This window comes from Sceloporus undulatus, chromosome 3 (assembly GCF_019175285.1).
Source record: "Sceloporus undulatus isolate JIND9_A2432 ecotype Alabama chromosome 3, SceUnd_v1.1, whole genome shotgun sequence".
In the NCBI taxonomy this organism is placed as follows: Eukaryota; Metazoa; Chordata; class Lepidosauria; order Squamata; family Phrynosomatidae; genus Sceloporus; species Sceloporus undulatus.
Window position 1 is genome coordinate 218,238,811 of NC_056524.1, and position 15,768 is coordinate 218,254,578.

Consider the following 15,768-nt stretch of genomic DNA (forward strand, 5'->3'; position numbering starts at 1 on the left):
GCTAGGGAAGAATTTTTGGTGGTAGCTCCACCCACCCTCTATATAGGCTCAGTATCTTCCCGCCCTTTCTCAGTTCCTTTTGTCCATTGCGTGAACCTCACAAGGGACCTTGCTTGGAATTCGCTCCTTCTTTCGCTTTTGACCACATTTCGGCTTTGACTTCTCTTTGGATATTGATTTGGACTTGTTTTGGACTCTGATTAACGGTATTTTCCAGCTTGTTTGACCATTCTCTCGTCTCATCCTTTGGCTTTTGACGATGTCCTCGCACTCTTTCAAAAGATGCACCGAGTGCAGAGGAAAGATTCCCAGCCAGGACAGCCATTCTATGTGCCTCCTTTGCTTGGGCAAGGGTCACAGTGTCTCTACGTGCCCTCACTGCAAGGCCTTTACACCACAGGCCAGGAAGAACAGGGAGATTTGCCTTTGCTCTTTGCTCTATGCGCAAATTTTGAGGCCTCCTGCTTATTCTAAGGTCACTCCCAAGGCTCCTTCTGCCGAGGGCATACATTCCGCTGAGGTTCCGCAGTCTCCCATCATGGAGAAACGCAAAGCTACCGATGATTAGGGATCCAGGCAGCTGCCCTCCCCTAAGTGGAAAAAGTCCTCAGATGGCTCCAAGGCTGATAAAAAGAAGCATAAGTCTTCTAAGGACAAGGGCAAAGACTCTTCGCATCATAAGGACAAAAAGTCTCTTCAATGTCTGCATGCGCCCCTTCCAATCCTGGTTTCTCGCCATCTTCAGTCCGACTTATGACCACCCACAAAAATGGATCACCATTCCAAGGCCGGTGGCTTGCTCCCTCCATTGGTGGCTCGACCCACAGAACGCCTGCATGGACATGCCCTTCCTGCTTCATCAGCCTCAGGTCACACTCACTGTGGACACTTCCACCACTGGATGCAACCACTTCTCCGTCAACGGGAGATGGTCTCCAGAAGAACTCTGCTACCTAGCGGTCCGGAAGGCCCTGAAGGCCTTTGAAACCTTGCTTTGGGACCAGGTAGTCTTGCTTCTCACCGACAATACGATGGTGATGTACTACATCAACAAGCAAGGAGGTACCAGATCTTCCACCCTCAAGATTTGGAACTGGTGCATCCTGAGACACATCATCATGCAAGCCATCCATCTTCCAGGGGAGGAGAATGTGCTTGCAGACAGACTGAGCAGAGCTCCAGACTCTTGTCACGAGTGACAACTCAACCCTTACGTCATATTCCATTTGTTCTCCCTCTGGGGAACTCCGGACATTGATCTGTTTGCCTCTCATCTGAACTTCCAATGCATTCAGTTCTGTTCCAGGACTCCTTCCGACCAGTCATTAGGAGACGCTTTCCTCTTCCACTGGTCGGACAAGATGGTCTATGCATTTCCTCCCTTTCTTCTCATCACAAGGGTGATATCCAAGCTCTGAACAGACTGCTCGGACGCGATCCTTGTCACCCTGTGGTGGCCGAGACAGCTGTGGTTGCTCCTCTCTCCACCTCTCCAACAACCAGTTTTGGTCGCTGCCTCTCCTTCCCGACCTCCTGACCCTCCAAAATGGTCAGGTTCGTCACCACAGAGGCCTTGTCGCCTGGAGAATCCGACCTTGAACCGTCTCTCAGCCCTGGTTCGGAAGGTCATCTTGGCTTCCCATAAGCTTTCCACTCAGCGCTCCTACTCCCTCAAGTGGAACAAATTCCTGTCCTTTCTGACTGACAGGGGACTATCCTCCCCAGAGGTCGATGTCCCCATTGTTCTCAAGTTCCTCAGCTCTCTCTTTGGGTCTGACCTTTCCATCTCCCCATTGAGATGCTACCTTGCGGCAATCTGTGCCCACTTCCAGCTTTCTGGCTGCCCTTCCTTTTTTGTCGATCCCTTGGTAAAGAAATTCTTCAAGGGCCTCAACTATCGGAGGCCCCTAACTGCCACCCCTGCACCAACTTGGGGCCTTCAACTTGTCTTGGCAGCCCTGTCCACGACTCCCTTCAAACCCTGCGCTTCCTGTGACATTAGACTCCTCACCTGGAAGACAGCATTTTTGGTTGCGCTGACCTCTGCACGCCAGGCCAGTGAAATCTGTGCCCTTCGCACTGACTCTCCCTACCTCAGATTTTTCAAGGATAAGGTTGTCCTCAGCCTGGACATTTCCTTTTTGCCAAAAATAGTTTCTATCTTCCATCTCAACCAAGGCATTGTTCTTCCAACCGTTGCCCCGAACACGACCACCAAAATTCGACTCCATTCTCTCGATGTCAGGCGGGCTCTGGCTTTCTACCTCGACAGGACTTTGGTCTCGAGGTGTTCTCAACAGCTTTCCATCTGTTACTCCATCCCTAAGCTGGGATTGCCTGTCCCCCCCCCCCCCCCAACGTTTTTCTAAGTGGGTGACCTCCACTATCCACCTCTCTTACGTACTTTTTGGGAAGACACTCCCTGCTCAAATTCAATTCCATTCAACCAGGGCGGTAGCTACTTCCTCTGCCTTCCTGTCCAGCATCCCCTTGGAGGACATTTGTAAGGCTGCAGTCTGGTCACAACTGCTGACCTTTATCAAGCATTACAGACTTGATACCAGACAACCTCGTGAGGCAGCCTTTGGCAGAGCTTTGCTTCTTTCTGCAACACATTGAGGTTAGTTGACAACTATTAAATGACACGCAATCACACTGTTTTTCCTGGTTAATAAATAGCTTTATTTATTGCCAGGACACACCCTCCTCTGGGATAAATTCAGTTTATCAGTCTAACCCATTTGTGTGATTCACAGAGATCACAAAGAATAAGGGCAGGTTGCTTATATGTAACTGTAGTTCTTCGAGTGGTCATCTGCGAATCCACACAAATCCCGTCCATCCTCCTCTCTGTCATGTTCTGCTTCTCTGCTCTTATGGTGGACTGTTTGAACTGAGAAAGGGCAGGAAGACACTGAGCCTATATAGAGGGTGGGCAGAGCTACCACCAAAAAGTCTTCCCTAGCGATTCCAGTAGGATCCGAAATTGCTGCACAGGCACAGAATAACCCATTTGTGTGGATTCGCAGATGACCACTCGAAGAACTACAGTTACATACAGGTAAGCATCCGGTCCTTTTGGACTGTGTATGAAATTCGCAGTATGAATAGGTCTCTTGGCCATATGATAGTACTCAGACTATTTCAAAACGTCACTGAAGTCCAGGAATCTTAACATATTAAAAATACACTGATCTGCAACTGTATTATGAAGTAGAGCTTTCCTTTAATCTTGGGTATACTTTCATTAAAGGAGCTCTTCCCAATTCTGTTTTGAGGTGCTTTACATCTGTTATTTAGTGAACAGCAGGGAATAACAAGATATGGAGCTTCATCCTGGGAATGTGTGTGTGTGTGTGTGTGTGTGAGAGAGAGAGAGAGAGAGAGAGAGTCATGGATTCCAGAAGCAAGGCTAGCCAGTTGATTTATAAACTAGAAATTGCAGCAGCTGGCCTTTAGTAAAATTCATAGATAAGGGAGGAATACAAGTGTACATTAGAAAGTACTGATTTTAGTTTATGTTGGTAATTAAGCAACATAAACCTTGAAGACTTTGGTAGCAAATATGGCATGAGAATTGAAGATTGAAGTAATCCATAACAGTTTAGGTGGAATGAAGAAACTGACAAGACATCTCCTGTCTTCTTTCTTTACTGTCCATTTCTTACATCCACACATGGTAACAGGGAAAACAGTGGTTTGTACAATTCTGACTTGATAGCCACTCTCCTTATTCTTAATCTTCTTCTGATTTCCTTTCCTGACTGCAGTTCCCATTTTATCAATGCTTAATCCTAGGTATGAGAACTCTTTTACTATTTCTATTCCTTAATTTTCTAGGTTGAATTTGTCTAGCTTCTCCATTGTCATTATTTTTGTTTTCTTTATGCTCAACGGTAGCCTGACTTTGCATTTTCTTCCTTGATCTTCCTTAGTAGTTGTTCCAGGTCTAGGATGTTTTCTGCTAGTATTATGGTGTCGTCTGCATATCATATTCCTCCTATTTTCACTCCTCCTTCTCCTCCTGTGTCCAAGCCTGCTTTCTTTACAATATGTTCTGCATATAAGTTAAACAGGTAGAGTGATAAGATGCAGCTTTGTCTGACCCCTTTGCCAATTGGGAACCATGCTGTTTCTCCATGTTCTGTTCTGACAGTAGCATCTTGTCCTGAGTACAGATTTCTCCTTAGGACTGTTATATGTGTTGGCACTCCCATGTCTTTAACTGAGTATAGAGCCAGAATAATTTGACACACCTTTGAAAGCTGCTGCTGCAAAACAGCACGTTGTTGATGCTTTATAAACAGAACGGAAGTTTCCTGTTCAGCCACTAGCTGAGTAGAACATCTCCGTAATGTAAGCCTGAAATGGAAATAGCTACTGTGCAAATGTTCTTTTCTCAGAGTTACTGAAAGAGGAAATGAAAGAAGTGTATATTTGCTTGTTTCATCTGAATCGTTCACAAGTGTGAAAATAAACATTTTAACATCAAGCCTTGTTCAAAGTGATAATCATCTGAAACTACTTGAGAAACGTGGAATGAGACACAGCAGTAAAATTACATATTGGGATGTCAGTTATGCTTTAGTGAATTCAGCAGTTTTTAGTAGGATTGCATAATTTATTCTCACTTCTGATATGGAAATGTTAAATCATAGAGCAAAATTTGGGCCTTTGACAAGTGTTGTGAAAAGATGGCAGTAAGGGAACTACAGTAGATAGGATGAGTTGTGAGTTCAAAGAAATGAGGAGAAGAGAGATATTTGGAAGATATTAAATCTTAGGAGGGCTGAATAGGCTGTTGCTATCTGTGAGTATCTGAAAGCATTGAATGCTTACCAAAATGTTGACTGCTTAAAAGCTCTAATACAGTAAGTCTAAACCTGCCCTTATATGAACACACTAAAAGTACCATTTAAAAATGTCACTTTCTTGGTAGGTTACAAGAAAGAAAAATGTATATGTTAAGCATAATTTTAAAAATTATCTTATTTTGTTATGCTAAAATACAGAATAAATGGCACAGTCCTTGCATATGTCATAGATATATATGCAGTTGTAAATACTGTCAGATATGCACACTAAACGCTCTGCTGCCACCATTCTGTGAGAAGCTTTCCTCAGATAAATAATATACAAGAGGAATATCTTTTTTTGGGTTTGTCACCAGGGATTTGGATAAAATAGAAGACAACAGGAGGAAAGAATGAAATCTCCAGCTGAGCATTAAAAATAATACTCCAGCTGAAAAATAAAAATTCATTACACTCTTTACAAAGTAACACATTTAGATCTTGGAACCTAAACTGTGCCAAGAGCACAAGGGCTGATAGACATATAATTAAATTATTGTAAGCCACCTTGGATCTCTTTTTGGGAAAAAGGCAGGATATAAATCCCTTAAATACTAATAAAATAACAATAAATATAAGTGTTTGAGGAGAAAAAGCTAGTGATAGGATGGTTACTTATCCATTGTCAAAAAAAGTGCATAGGTTTGCTTTTTAAAAATATATATGCTAATTTCTTTGTATAGCTGCAAATGTAAAAAATGATTGCTAGACACAAACTAGTAAAATAATAAGTATCAGTTAGAAAGGAATCTTGTAGCATCTTTGAGACTAACTGAGAGAAAGAAAGAAGTTGGTAGCATAGATTCTCATACACCTAAGCCCACAAAAGCTTATGTTACCAACTTTTCTTTCTTTCTGTCAGACAAGCTGCTGCCCCACTTGACACCGCTTTAACTGTCATGCCTCATTGCTATGGAATCCCGGGATTTGTAGTTTGTCGTGGCACCAGAGCTCTCTGATAAAGAAAGCTAAATATCTCACAAAACTACAAACTCCAAAATTCCACAGCATTGAGTCATGCCAGTTAAAGCAGTGTCAAACTTCACTAATTCTGCAGTGTAGATATCACCAGAGGTCCAAAATACATTGCAGAAATAATCCAGTTTGAGACTGCTTTAGCCACCCTGGCTCAGTGCTAGGGAATCCTGAGCGTTGTAGTTTATTGTGACACCAGAGCTCTCGGATGGAGAAGGCTAAATGTCTCACAAAACTAGAGTTCCAACAGTTACCTAGCATTGAGCAAGGGTTGATAAAGCGGTCTCAGACTGGATTATTTCTGCAATGTGTTTTGAACGTTAGTCTCAAAAATGCCACAAGATGCTTTTGCATACTGATCCAGACTAACATGTCTATGTCTTTGAAAAATAAGTCTCAGTTAATGAGTAAAACCCAATAACCTACACTCCTGTTCAAATCTCTACTAACTGTTGATAGGAAGTTTCAGGACCCCTTCCTTTTGTCTTACAGTTTTCATCTTTAAGAAGGATAGTCTTTCAACTAGAGCATGTCTTCAAATAAAAGTCATTGGCATCTTATTGGGTCGTGTGTGTGTGCGTGCGTGCGTGCACACACACATACACACACAAAGTGTTGCTCAATATTTAAATGCTTAGAGCATTGTTGGATTGCAATAGAATAGTGTGAACTGAAGAGTGAGCTGAAATTGAACAATGTATGTTTCACCTAATGTCCTGCTGTCAACAAACTCTTGATAAAACTCCTAAAATGTTAGGTTTTCTGAGGAGCCTTTCTTTAAAACACACACACACACACAAACCAATCCCTCACTTAAAATTAAGTGCTTTGATGTTATTTCCATTTAGCTGTCATTGAGAAATCTGTTACTTTAGATTCATTACCAGGCTTACACTGTTTGTAGCCCACCAAGCTGAATAGAGTCTGACAGCCATGTGTTCTATCCTGCTGGATGCATGACAGAGCCTTTGAATTCACAGTTCCAGTCAAGCTGCATCAATAGAAGGTTTATCAGATGTTGGCTTTAGGCTGAGAGATTGGGATATACTGTACATTTCTTTGTATTTCTTGACCTTAGTGATAATTCCACTGTTTCCCCAAATGTGGTCAACTTACTTCTACATCATGGTTCACCAAACTCCCCCCCTCCTTTAAAAAAAACAGCTTAAGTGATTTACTGTCCCCATACATTAAATCATAGAATCGTAGAGTTGGAAGAGACTGCAAAGGTCATTCAGTCCAACCCCTTGCCATACAGGAAATTGAAATCAAAGCATCCCCGATAAATGTCCATCCAGCCTCTGTTTAAAGACCTCTAAGAAAGGTGACTCCACTATACTCTGATTTATATATTAAATTATGGATGGAGTTGTGCTCTCTCTGGAAGATCAGGTTTGTGGCTTGGGAGTCAGTACTGCTCCTGGAAAGCCAGATTACTGCAGTTACTAGGAGCATTTTTGCCTGGTTTGGGTTGGTGTGCGAGCGCACCACTTCTTGGGGAAGGCCACAGTGTTTCATGTTACCTCCAAATTAGATTACTGTAATGAGCTCTATGTGGGGCTGCCCTTTAAAAGTGTTCAGAATCTTCACTTAGTACAAAATGCAGCAGCTAGACTGGTGTCAGGTGTGAATTTTAGAGGCCGTATAACACTTTTCTTGCAAGAACTGCATTGGCCTCCATTGTGACTCTGAGTTCAGTTCACAGCCCCAAGCCCTAAATGGCTTGGGGCCAGACTATCTGAAAGACTACCTCCTCCCATATGGGCCTGACAGATATGTGAGGTTTTCAAAGTAGACCCTCTTGCACGTCCCAAAACATTATGAAGTTAGGTTTGTGAATACAAATAACAAGTCTTTTCCTATAGCAGTGCCTCAACTGTGGAACTCTCTATGTAAGGAAGTTAGGCTGGTCCCAACTGTTAAGCTTCTGGTGAGCAGCCAAAACAGTGCTCTTCCACATGGAATCCAGTGTTTGGAATTTCTGTTTTAACTGTTTTAAAACTGGATCCTATGATTTTTTTAGACTCCTTTTAGGAGTTATTAAAGAGTATTTTAATGTGTTTTTAAAATGTTTTTATTTCTGCATTGCTTTAATTGGTTTTTAATTATTTATCATCTCTGGAGCCCTTGTTGGTTGGGAGATGATACAGAAATACTTTTAACAACAACAATATTACGGTACTTTAGTTTGAAAAACAATCTACCACATTTTGAACATTCTTATTGTGACTATTTGCCTCAATTCTACCTGGTAAGTGTGTGAAATTTGGGTGAATTAGCCAAGATCCTGTTTGGAAATGGCAGAGCACAATGTTCTGCCAACATATTGATGGATAAGGCAATTGTGGAAGGGAACCTCTTGTGCATACCTGGATACCCACATGGATGGTAAGTGGACTTAAGGAGAGACAGACCTGTGTGTGACACTGTCCAGCTACTACAGTGGGAACTTGGTATCCATGGGGAATTTGTTCCGGACACACACATACACACAAACCACTGATACCAAAAACCATGGGACCTCAAGTCCCATTGTCCCCAATGGCAGCGTGTGCATGGACTGTTATTGGGGGCAATGGGAGCTGTTCCTAATGGTGGTGTGGCCACATGCATGCCAGCCGTGGATGCTGAAATTTGCATATGGCAAGTCCACGGATAACGAGTCCCCACTGTATTTTACGGCTTAGCAAAATGGCTGTGCACTGAACTACTAGATACTTTCTTGTGAAACATCTATCCACTTATGCTGACATAACCTAGACACACATACATGGCCATTAACTAGCTTTAAATCACCAAGAAAATTTTGGCCATTGTTTACAAAATGTACTTAAACCCTACCTTACATTGTTGATAAGTGTAATTCTTCGTGAATTCTACAACAAAACATCACAAAATGTCTCATCTTCATTGTGCATTCGGGCTAAAAATGTTCTGTCCTATTCTTGTGTCTCTGCTTTTAGGCTATACAGTCATCCCTCTATTTTCGCGGACTTTGAGTCTGCGGTTTCGATCCGCAGGCCAGCAAGCAGAGCGGGTTAAAACAGCATGTGTGGCGCCCACAGACATTCAAGCCAATGGGGCTTGAATATCTACAAATTTCCATTTTCCAAAACAGATCCCCCGTAAAAATGGAGGGATGACTGTATTTTATATTTTGGTTTAAGGTCTGATAAGTGTTTTAATATTGTAAGTTGCCCATACAAATGGAGTGCTTATACATAATAATAGTGAGGATAGTTGGCTCTGTTCCAGAATTAACAGCCAGTCAGAAAGTTAGAGGTGAAAAAATGGAAAACCATAAAAAAAACAATGTGTGAAATAATGTCCTTGCCAGAATATGGCAGGTACTTTATTAAAATACTGCAAAATAGAAGATGCAAAAATCACCAGTAGGGAGAGAGTGAGTGAGTTTATATTTAGGAGAAACAGGTGTCAGATAAAAGATGTGGGGTACTGTAAAATATTACTGTATTTTTCCATTGAAAACTTTCCAGTCCTAAAAAGGTACACTATCTTAAAATTTAAAATCAGGCCACTGCAAAACATTGGTTGTAACATTCATTGTGTTTGGTTTGATTGTTTTGCTGAACTTCTTGATTGGTACAGTTGTTGAACTGTATGATATGCCCTTCATATTATTTTTGAAAAGTACCTTAATCTTTTAGACAAACCAAGATACATGTGAAAATAAGAATAAAACACAGGAATACTAAAAAACTGTATATGTATTATGAAACATTTGTTCTTCTTTATGATCTCTGATTAACACAAATGAAGTTCTGTGCCTGCACAAAACCCTGTTTGGAACCTTCTAGAAGTCATTAGCTTTTTGGCAGGAATCCTTTTCCATCCTCTGTCATGTCTACTTCAGAATGCCAAGCTACTCTCCTCAGTTTTTCTTTAATCTCCTGTGCAAGCAGTAGCTTTGGAACCTTCTTATCAATTCAACTTTGCTGACTATTTCTTGCTAACAACTTCTTGTGGCTTTTCCTTTTTCTCATTTGCTTTTTCCTTGTCAATATTTACTGCAAATTCCATAATTTTTCTTTTGTTTTGTGTGGCCACTATGGCCTTTTAAATTGTAACCTGCTATGGGTCCCCATTTTGAGAGAAAGGAAAGAGGAGGATAGTAGTAGTAGCTGTTGTTGTTGTTGTTGTTGTTGTTTCTCCTGTGGCAGTAAACTCGTTAAATCAGATGGTCACAGCCAATTCTTTTTTGTTTTTTGGTTTGTTTGTTTGTTTGTTTGTTTGTTTGAGTGATAGCCTCAAAACTCAGTTTTGCCCTATTGTAGGGGTTTTACCAATCAGACATTTCACAATGAGATTTCTCTCTTGCACCTCCATGCCTGGGATTCCTCCTTTAAAAATTGTAAATGTAAAATATAGTTTTAAATCAACATTTGACATTACTGAGGGCATCCCAGGACAGTGAATGGGTTGCCTGCTAGCCCTCTTTGTGACTAGAGGTCCCATCACAATCTTCCTCCTATAGGGATGGTCATTAGGAATTCTATCTCTATGAAAGAGAACATTACTGTAGTAGAGACTGAGTTGCCAATCCTGTGCACCTTGCCTGTGTCATCATCGTTCACCTTGATACTATGAATACCATTAATATTTGTCTTGTCTAAATCAGGCTGGTCATTGGTCTCGATATACACAATCTCCTACTCCTCGCTGTAAGGGAAGACATTTTTCACCTTCACTACCTCCTTTGGCTCCTCTGACTATGGCTATTTGCCTATCTCCAGCCTAATCTTCTTTTTGGGAGCTGCCACAGAGCATGCCACCTGCTTGGTCCTTTGTATCGACATGGCTGCCTACTCTTTCTTGGACAGAACAACCATCAGCAGTATTCACAGGTGCCACTGTGAATCCAGCTCGTTTTCTGCCACTGTTGGTACCTCCTTCATGCTCCACCATCACTACTGTGACTTCCATACGTACACCTTACACCTCTTATGTCACTTGTTTCCACTTCTTTTCAACCAATGTTGACTGCCTCTTTGGATCTGGTGACAACAGTCCCCTCCACCTCCCTAGAGGCTTTGGTTCCCATGTTGGCCATCCCACCAAACTCCTCTGCTAATAATAATAATAATAATTATTTATTTATTTATTTATTTAATTATTTATTTATCGCTTTTCCAAAACTGATCAAAGTGGTGCACAACAAAGAATACAAAATACAATAATCAAAAATAACAACACGATATATACATAACATTAAAACTTGACAAGAAAAATTTAGTCGCAATTTAAAACCATAAAAACCATATCAAAGCCAGCTGAGTTGATAATCAATGGTACAAGATACATATCAGGGGGGAAACCACACATATCAAGGCACATGGGGGAAAGCTTGATGGTAAAAGAAGGTCTTGAGTCTCTTTTTAAAGAGATCCAGGGAGGTGATGGAGCGGAGCTCATCGGGAAGGGTGTTCCAAATTTTAGGGGCCGAGATGGAAAAGGCCCTTTGCGAGGTCGACGCATATCTCGCAGTTGGCACCCTCAGCAAATTCTTCCCGGCTGACCTGAGTGTGCGGGGCGGATTATATGGGGAGAGGTGGTCCTCCAAGTAACCTGGGCCCAAGCCATTATTTTTCACATCATATTCAAGGTGCTGCTGAATAAGACAACTCCTCTGTGGAGGAGTATGGATCAGATTCATATCCATCCTCTCTTTCTCAGCATCCTCTCCAGGTCCTAACATAGCTGTTACAATCGTTTTCTCACTGTATGAAGACATATGTTCATAGAATGAGCAAATGCTTAGTATTATGAAGTCTCTAGGACTTGAGGCTGTCTTAGCCCCTTATTTGTATAGGGACCAGTATTCCAGTGAGAGCTCCAATATGATCCACCCCCTGTTACTCTCTCTGTTGCCAGTGCTGTCAGATCTCATTTAGAAGTCATGGGCTAAACCATCTTTAATACCTCCTACATCTCACAGACTGAAAATTTATATAGCATTCAAAAAGAAGGAGTCACCTTATTTTCTCCAGCAGCTTCCACCTAATTCTAGGCAGCGGAAAGGAAAGGTCACTTTGCTACTTCAGATAAGGAAGGTCGTAAATTTGTTCTCATGGGCAGGTGCCTTTATTCATGTGTGGCCCTGGCCATGAGGACTGTGAAATGCATATAGCTGTTTATCAGGAGTTTGTTTTAGCACCTTTGGTACTTTCTTTATTGTAAAGGTCATCCAAGTTGCCACTGATAGTTCGAGGGCACTACCTGAACAAGCAAGGGGTAATCTAAACATCTCCTTGGTCTCTCTCTTCTCATTGGAAATGGTGCATACGTAAACAGGTCATTCCCATAGCTTTTCAGTGTTGCCAGCATGGGCAATATGCTAGCAGATGAACAGAGCAGAACAGAACAAAGCACACATGAAAAATCCCTTGCCAGATGTGCTTGTGGAGTTCTCATGGGCAGATAGGGCCTGTTCATAATAGATTCCTTTTCAGCTCCTCATGACATAAAGTGCTTTTTTTTTCTTTTTTTTTTTTTTTTTGCACCAGTGGAGGTTGAGGAGTGGATTCTCTGGAAAGTGCATTTTTCCTCAAATTTGCCCACAAATGGAAAAAATTCTTAGACTTTGTTCAAACTGCTGATCGCCCCAGCTTATCTTGTGATGTGCCACTAATAGTGAAGTTCACTTCTTTGCATGCCAAGGACTTATCCCCCACATTGACCAAAGTATATATATAGCTGCCATTTCTACTTACCACTCAAATCATACCAGTGGCCCTTAGTTGCTTGAGATTTTGTTCCAAGGGTCTCAGACATCTGAACCTTCCTGTAACATTTTCTGTACCACAGTGGTCTCTGTCTGTGGCATTCTCTCAGGTAATGAGGTATAATTTTGAGGCTTTCACTGCAAATGACCTGCAACTGTTATCTTTCGAGGGTGCCTTCCGTGTGGCCATTACGTTGGCTTGTTGAACATCTGAATTATGTGTCCTAAGTTCTGAGCCTCCATACCTAACCTTATCATAAGTACAAGACAGTGCTGTGACCAAGAAGTGCTAAGGAATCATCCCTTCATTACATGTTCATAGATTTCGTGTGTTCTGTGTCTCCTGCACCAAACACATCAGAAAAATGTCTAGACACTTTCTGTGCTATGAAATTGCTACGAAAGGCAGGCCAGTGTCTTCTCAGATTGGCCAAGTGGATTTTACATACAATTTTTTTATTATATGAACTGACCAAATTACTCTTATCATCAGGTCTTTGGGCACATTCTGCTAGAACATCAACTGCATGCAGGAATATCATTGCCTGACTTGTGTCATGCCGCCATGTGGTTTCAACCATCCACTTTCATTACATACAGCAGACTGGATGCTAAAGCTTGTGGTGATGTTTCTTTTTGTCATTCTGTGCTCTATTCAATTCTGTGTCATGACATCTACCACCTCCAGTAGGTCTACTAGCTAGTCTCTCATTTGCTTGAATCACAGAAACCACAAGGAAGAACAGTTTGTCTGTCTGTAACTGTGGTTCTTTGAGTGCCCATCTGTGAATGCATGCAACCTATCCTCTTTCAGTCTGTTCATGTCCTGCCAGATGTCTCTTTTCTGGCAGTTTGAGAACTTAGAAGAGTATTTTAGTGCACAGGACAGTGTGAAATACAAAACAGAGTTCCTGATGAAAAGCTATCCAGATCTCGAAGGGACAGAACAAGGATCTATGCAGGAAAAAACTCCATATGTGTGAGTTCACAAATGACCAATCACTCAAAGAACTACTAAGCAAACTGTTTGTGTGTTGCATCTTGCTACCTTAAGATGTGTACTTGAAATGAGCTGGCCTTTTTGTTGACACTTGAACATGTGTGATTCTTCATTGTTCTTTATGCAGCAACAAAAGTATAAGCACAGAAGTAACAAATGTGATATAAAGACATCAAAGTTTCCCCCCTCTCTTTTGTTTCTCAGTCTGCCAATAAGAAGCCTCGAAAAACTCCAGCAGAAAAATTTCGTTCTGAAACTGGAATTAGGGCAACAGGTCGGGGAAGAGCAAATGGCCACCCACAGCAAAATGGAGAAGGGGACCCTGTAACTTTGTTTGAAGTGGTGAAAATGGGCAAGAGTGCTATGCAGGTAAATTTATGAATTCCTGTTGTATTTTCCATTAAGTTAACTGAATGTTAACATTCTAGCACTTTAATATGAAGTTGCATAAAACTAATATAATAGACAGCTTAAATCCCAAATAAGATGTATAATATGGGATATAATATTTGTTTACAGGTATAAAACCCAAATTGATTGAGGTCAGAAACAATATAGTAATAAATCAACTAGCCAGCTTTCTTTCTAGGAAGGTACTCTGGTGGCCAAACCTGTAACTTATACTTATTTAGACCACCAGCAGTGGAAACTCCCAATAAGAACACTTTAAATACATTTATGTATCATTTCAAATGTACAATACCAAAGGTGGAAACAAAAGACATCACACCCTTCAAGTCTTCATTCCCATGTCAAACTAAATAAAGGGTGGGCAATTATAGACCATAACTCCCATGAGCACTAATCAGTATAGTTAGTGGCATAGAATTTTAGGAGTTGTAGTCCAAAAATGTAGAGGACCACAGTTGCTCACACCTGGGCTAAACCTTGGTTTATTGTGCAGTTTACATGCTGCAGTGAGCTAGGCCTGCATTGGTTACCCTTTGCTCTTTCTGTATGGCTTAAAGGAGGTGATCAGAAACCTTTCCTTCTCCTTTTAGTAAACTAAAGTTTTCTCTCTCTTCTGGACTCAACATGAACAACAGTTATGTCTAAAAAGCCAGCTTTATAATCCAAGATTTAAAAGTGGTTTATAAGAAATTAAACATAGTTATTGTTAACCACATAGTTGTTCCAAACAATATGACATTCTGGAGACAAAAGTTAGCATTCAAGTTAATTTTATTATTGAAATTAAACTGGAATAGCATGGTTTTGCATTGTATACATAAGTGGCCATATCTTTTGAATAAGGAGCTCTGTTTATGCAAGCATGAACATTATAAGGAATGTTTTAAATTTATCTGTAGTTCTTGAATGAGCTATTACCTCTCATCTTTTTATAAAATATATAATTTTTATATTTTTATATTTTAATATAATTATTTTAATATATTTTGTTTTATTTACAGTGTGTGGTAGACGACTGGATTGAATCGTATAAGCAAGATAGGGACATAGCACTTCTGGATTTAATCAACTTCTTCATCCAGTGCTCAGGATGTCGAGGTACAGCTGAATAAGGTTCTAAAACGTCTCTAAAGCTCACTCTCCATCCAGTGCTTTTTGTTCAGGAAAGTATGGAGGGTATTAGATGGTTTATTAAGTATTGTATATTAAATATATCAAGTATTCATGCATTTCTTAAAAATGCAGATCCCTAGAGAAAATGTTAGTAGTCAAGAATCAAGAGATTTCAAAGAATTAATATTCAGCTTTGATGTGCACTACAGGTTTCTTGGCTAATGTAAGGATTCGTCTGTTTACTGCTATTGCTTTTCTTTATGTATAGTTTCTTTATAGTTAGGAAACTTTTTATTCATAAATATAAATTATGTCCTTCTCAGAATAGTCATGGTGTGATACTTTCTGGTGCAATGGAGGGGAACTTCTGGCCCACCAGATTTTCCCTGTTGTCCCGTGTGTCTAATCAGAGATAAGAGTGGGGATTCCCAATTGCTGTCTTAAAAAAGAGATAGGAGGGATTCTGTTTGGTGCTTGCAAGAACCATTTATTATTATTATTATTATTATTATTATTATTATTATTATTATTAAGCTTTATTTATATAGCGCTGTAAATTTACACAGCACTGTACATAAAATCTTTTAATTTGACGGTTCCCTGCCCTCAGGCTTACACTCTAAGAAGACACGACACAAAAGGAGAATGGAATGGTGTGGGGGGAAGAGGATCAG

The 15,768-nt window shown here is 40.7% G+C and overlaps 1 protein-coding gene across 2 annotated transcripts in view; it reads left to right on the top strand.

Annotated features, from left to right (window-relative positions):
* The window catches only part of STAG1 (stromal antigen 1), a 172,493-nt gene that overhangs the window by 78,210 nt on the left and 78,515 nt on the right, over nt 1–15,768 (top strand). For both annotated transcript variants that reach the window (XM_042457728.1, XM_042457729.1), the window contains exons 4-5: nt 13,775–13,939; nt 14,983–15,079. In XM_042457728.1, the coding sequence (XP_042313662.1) occupies nt 13,775–13,939; nt 14,983–15,079 (262 nt within the window). The remainder of the gene's footprint in view (nt 1–13,774; nt 13,940–14,982; nt 15,080–15,768) is intronic.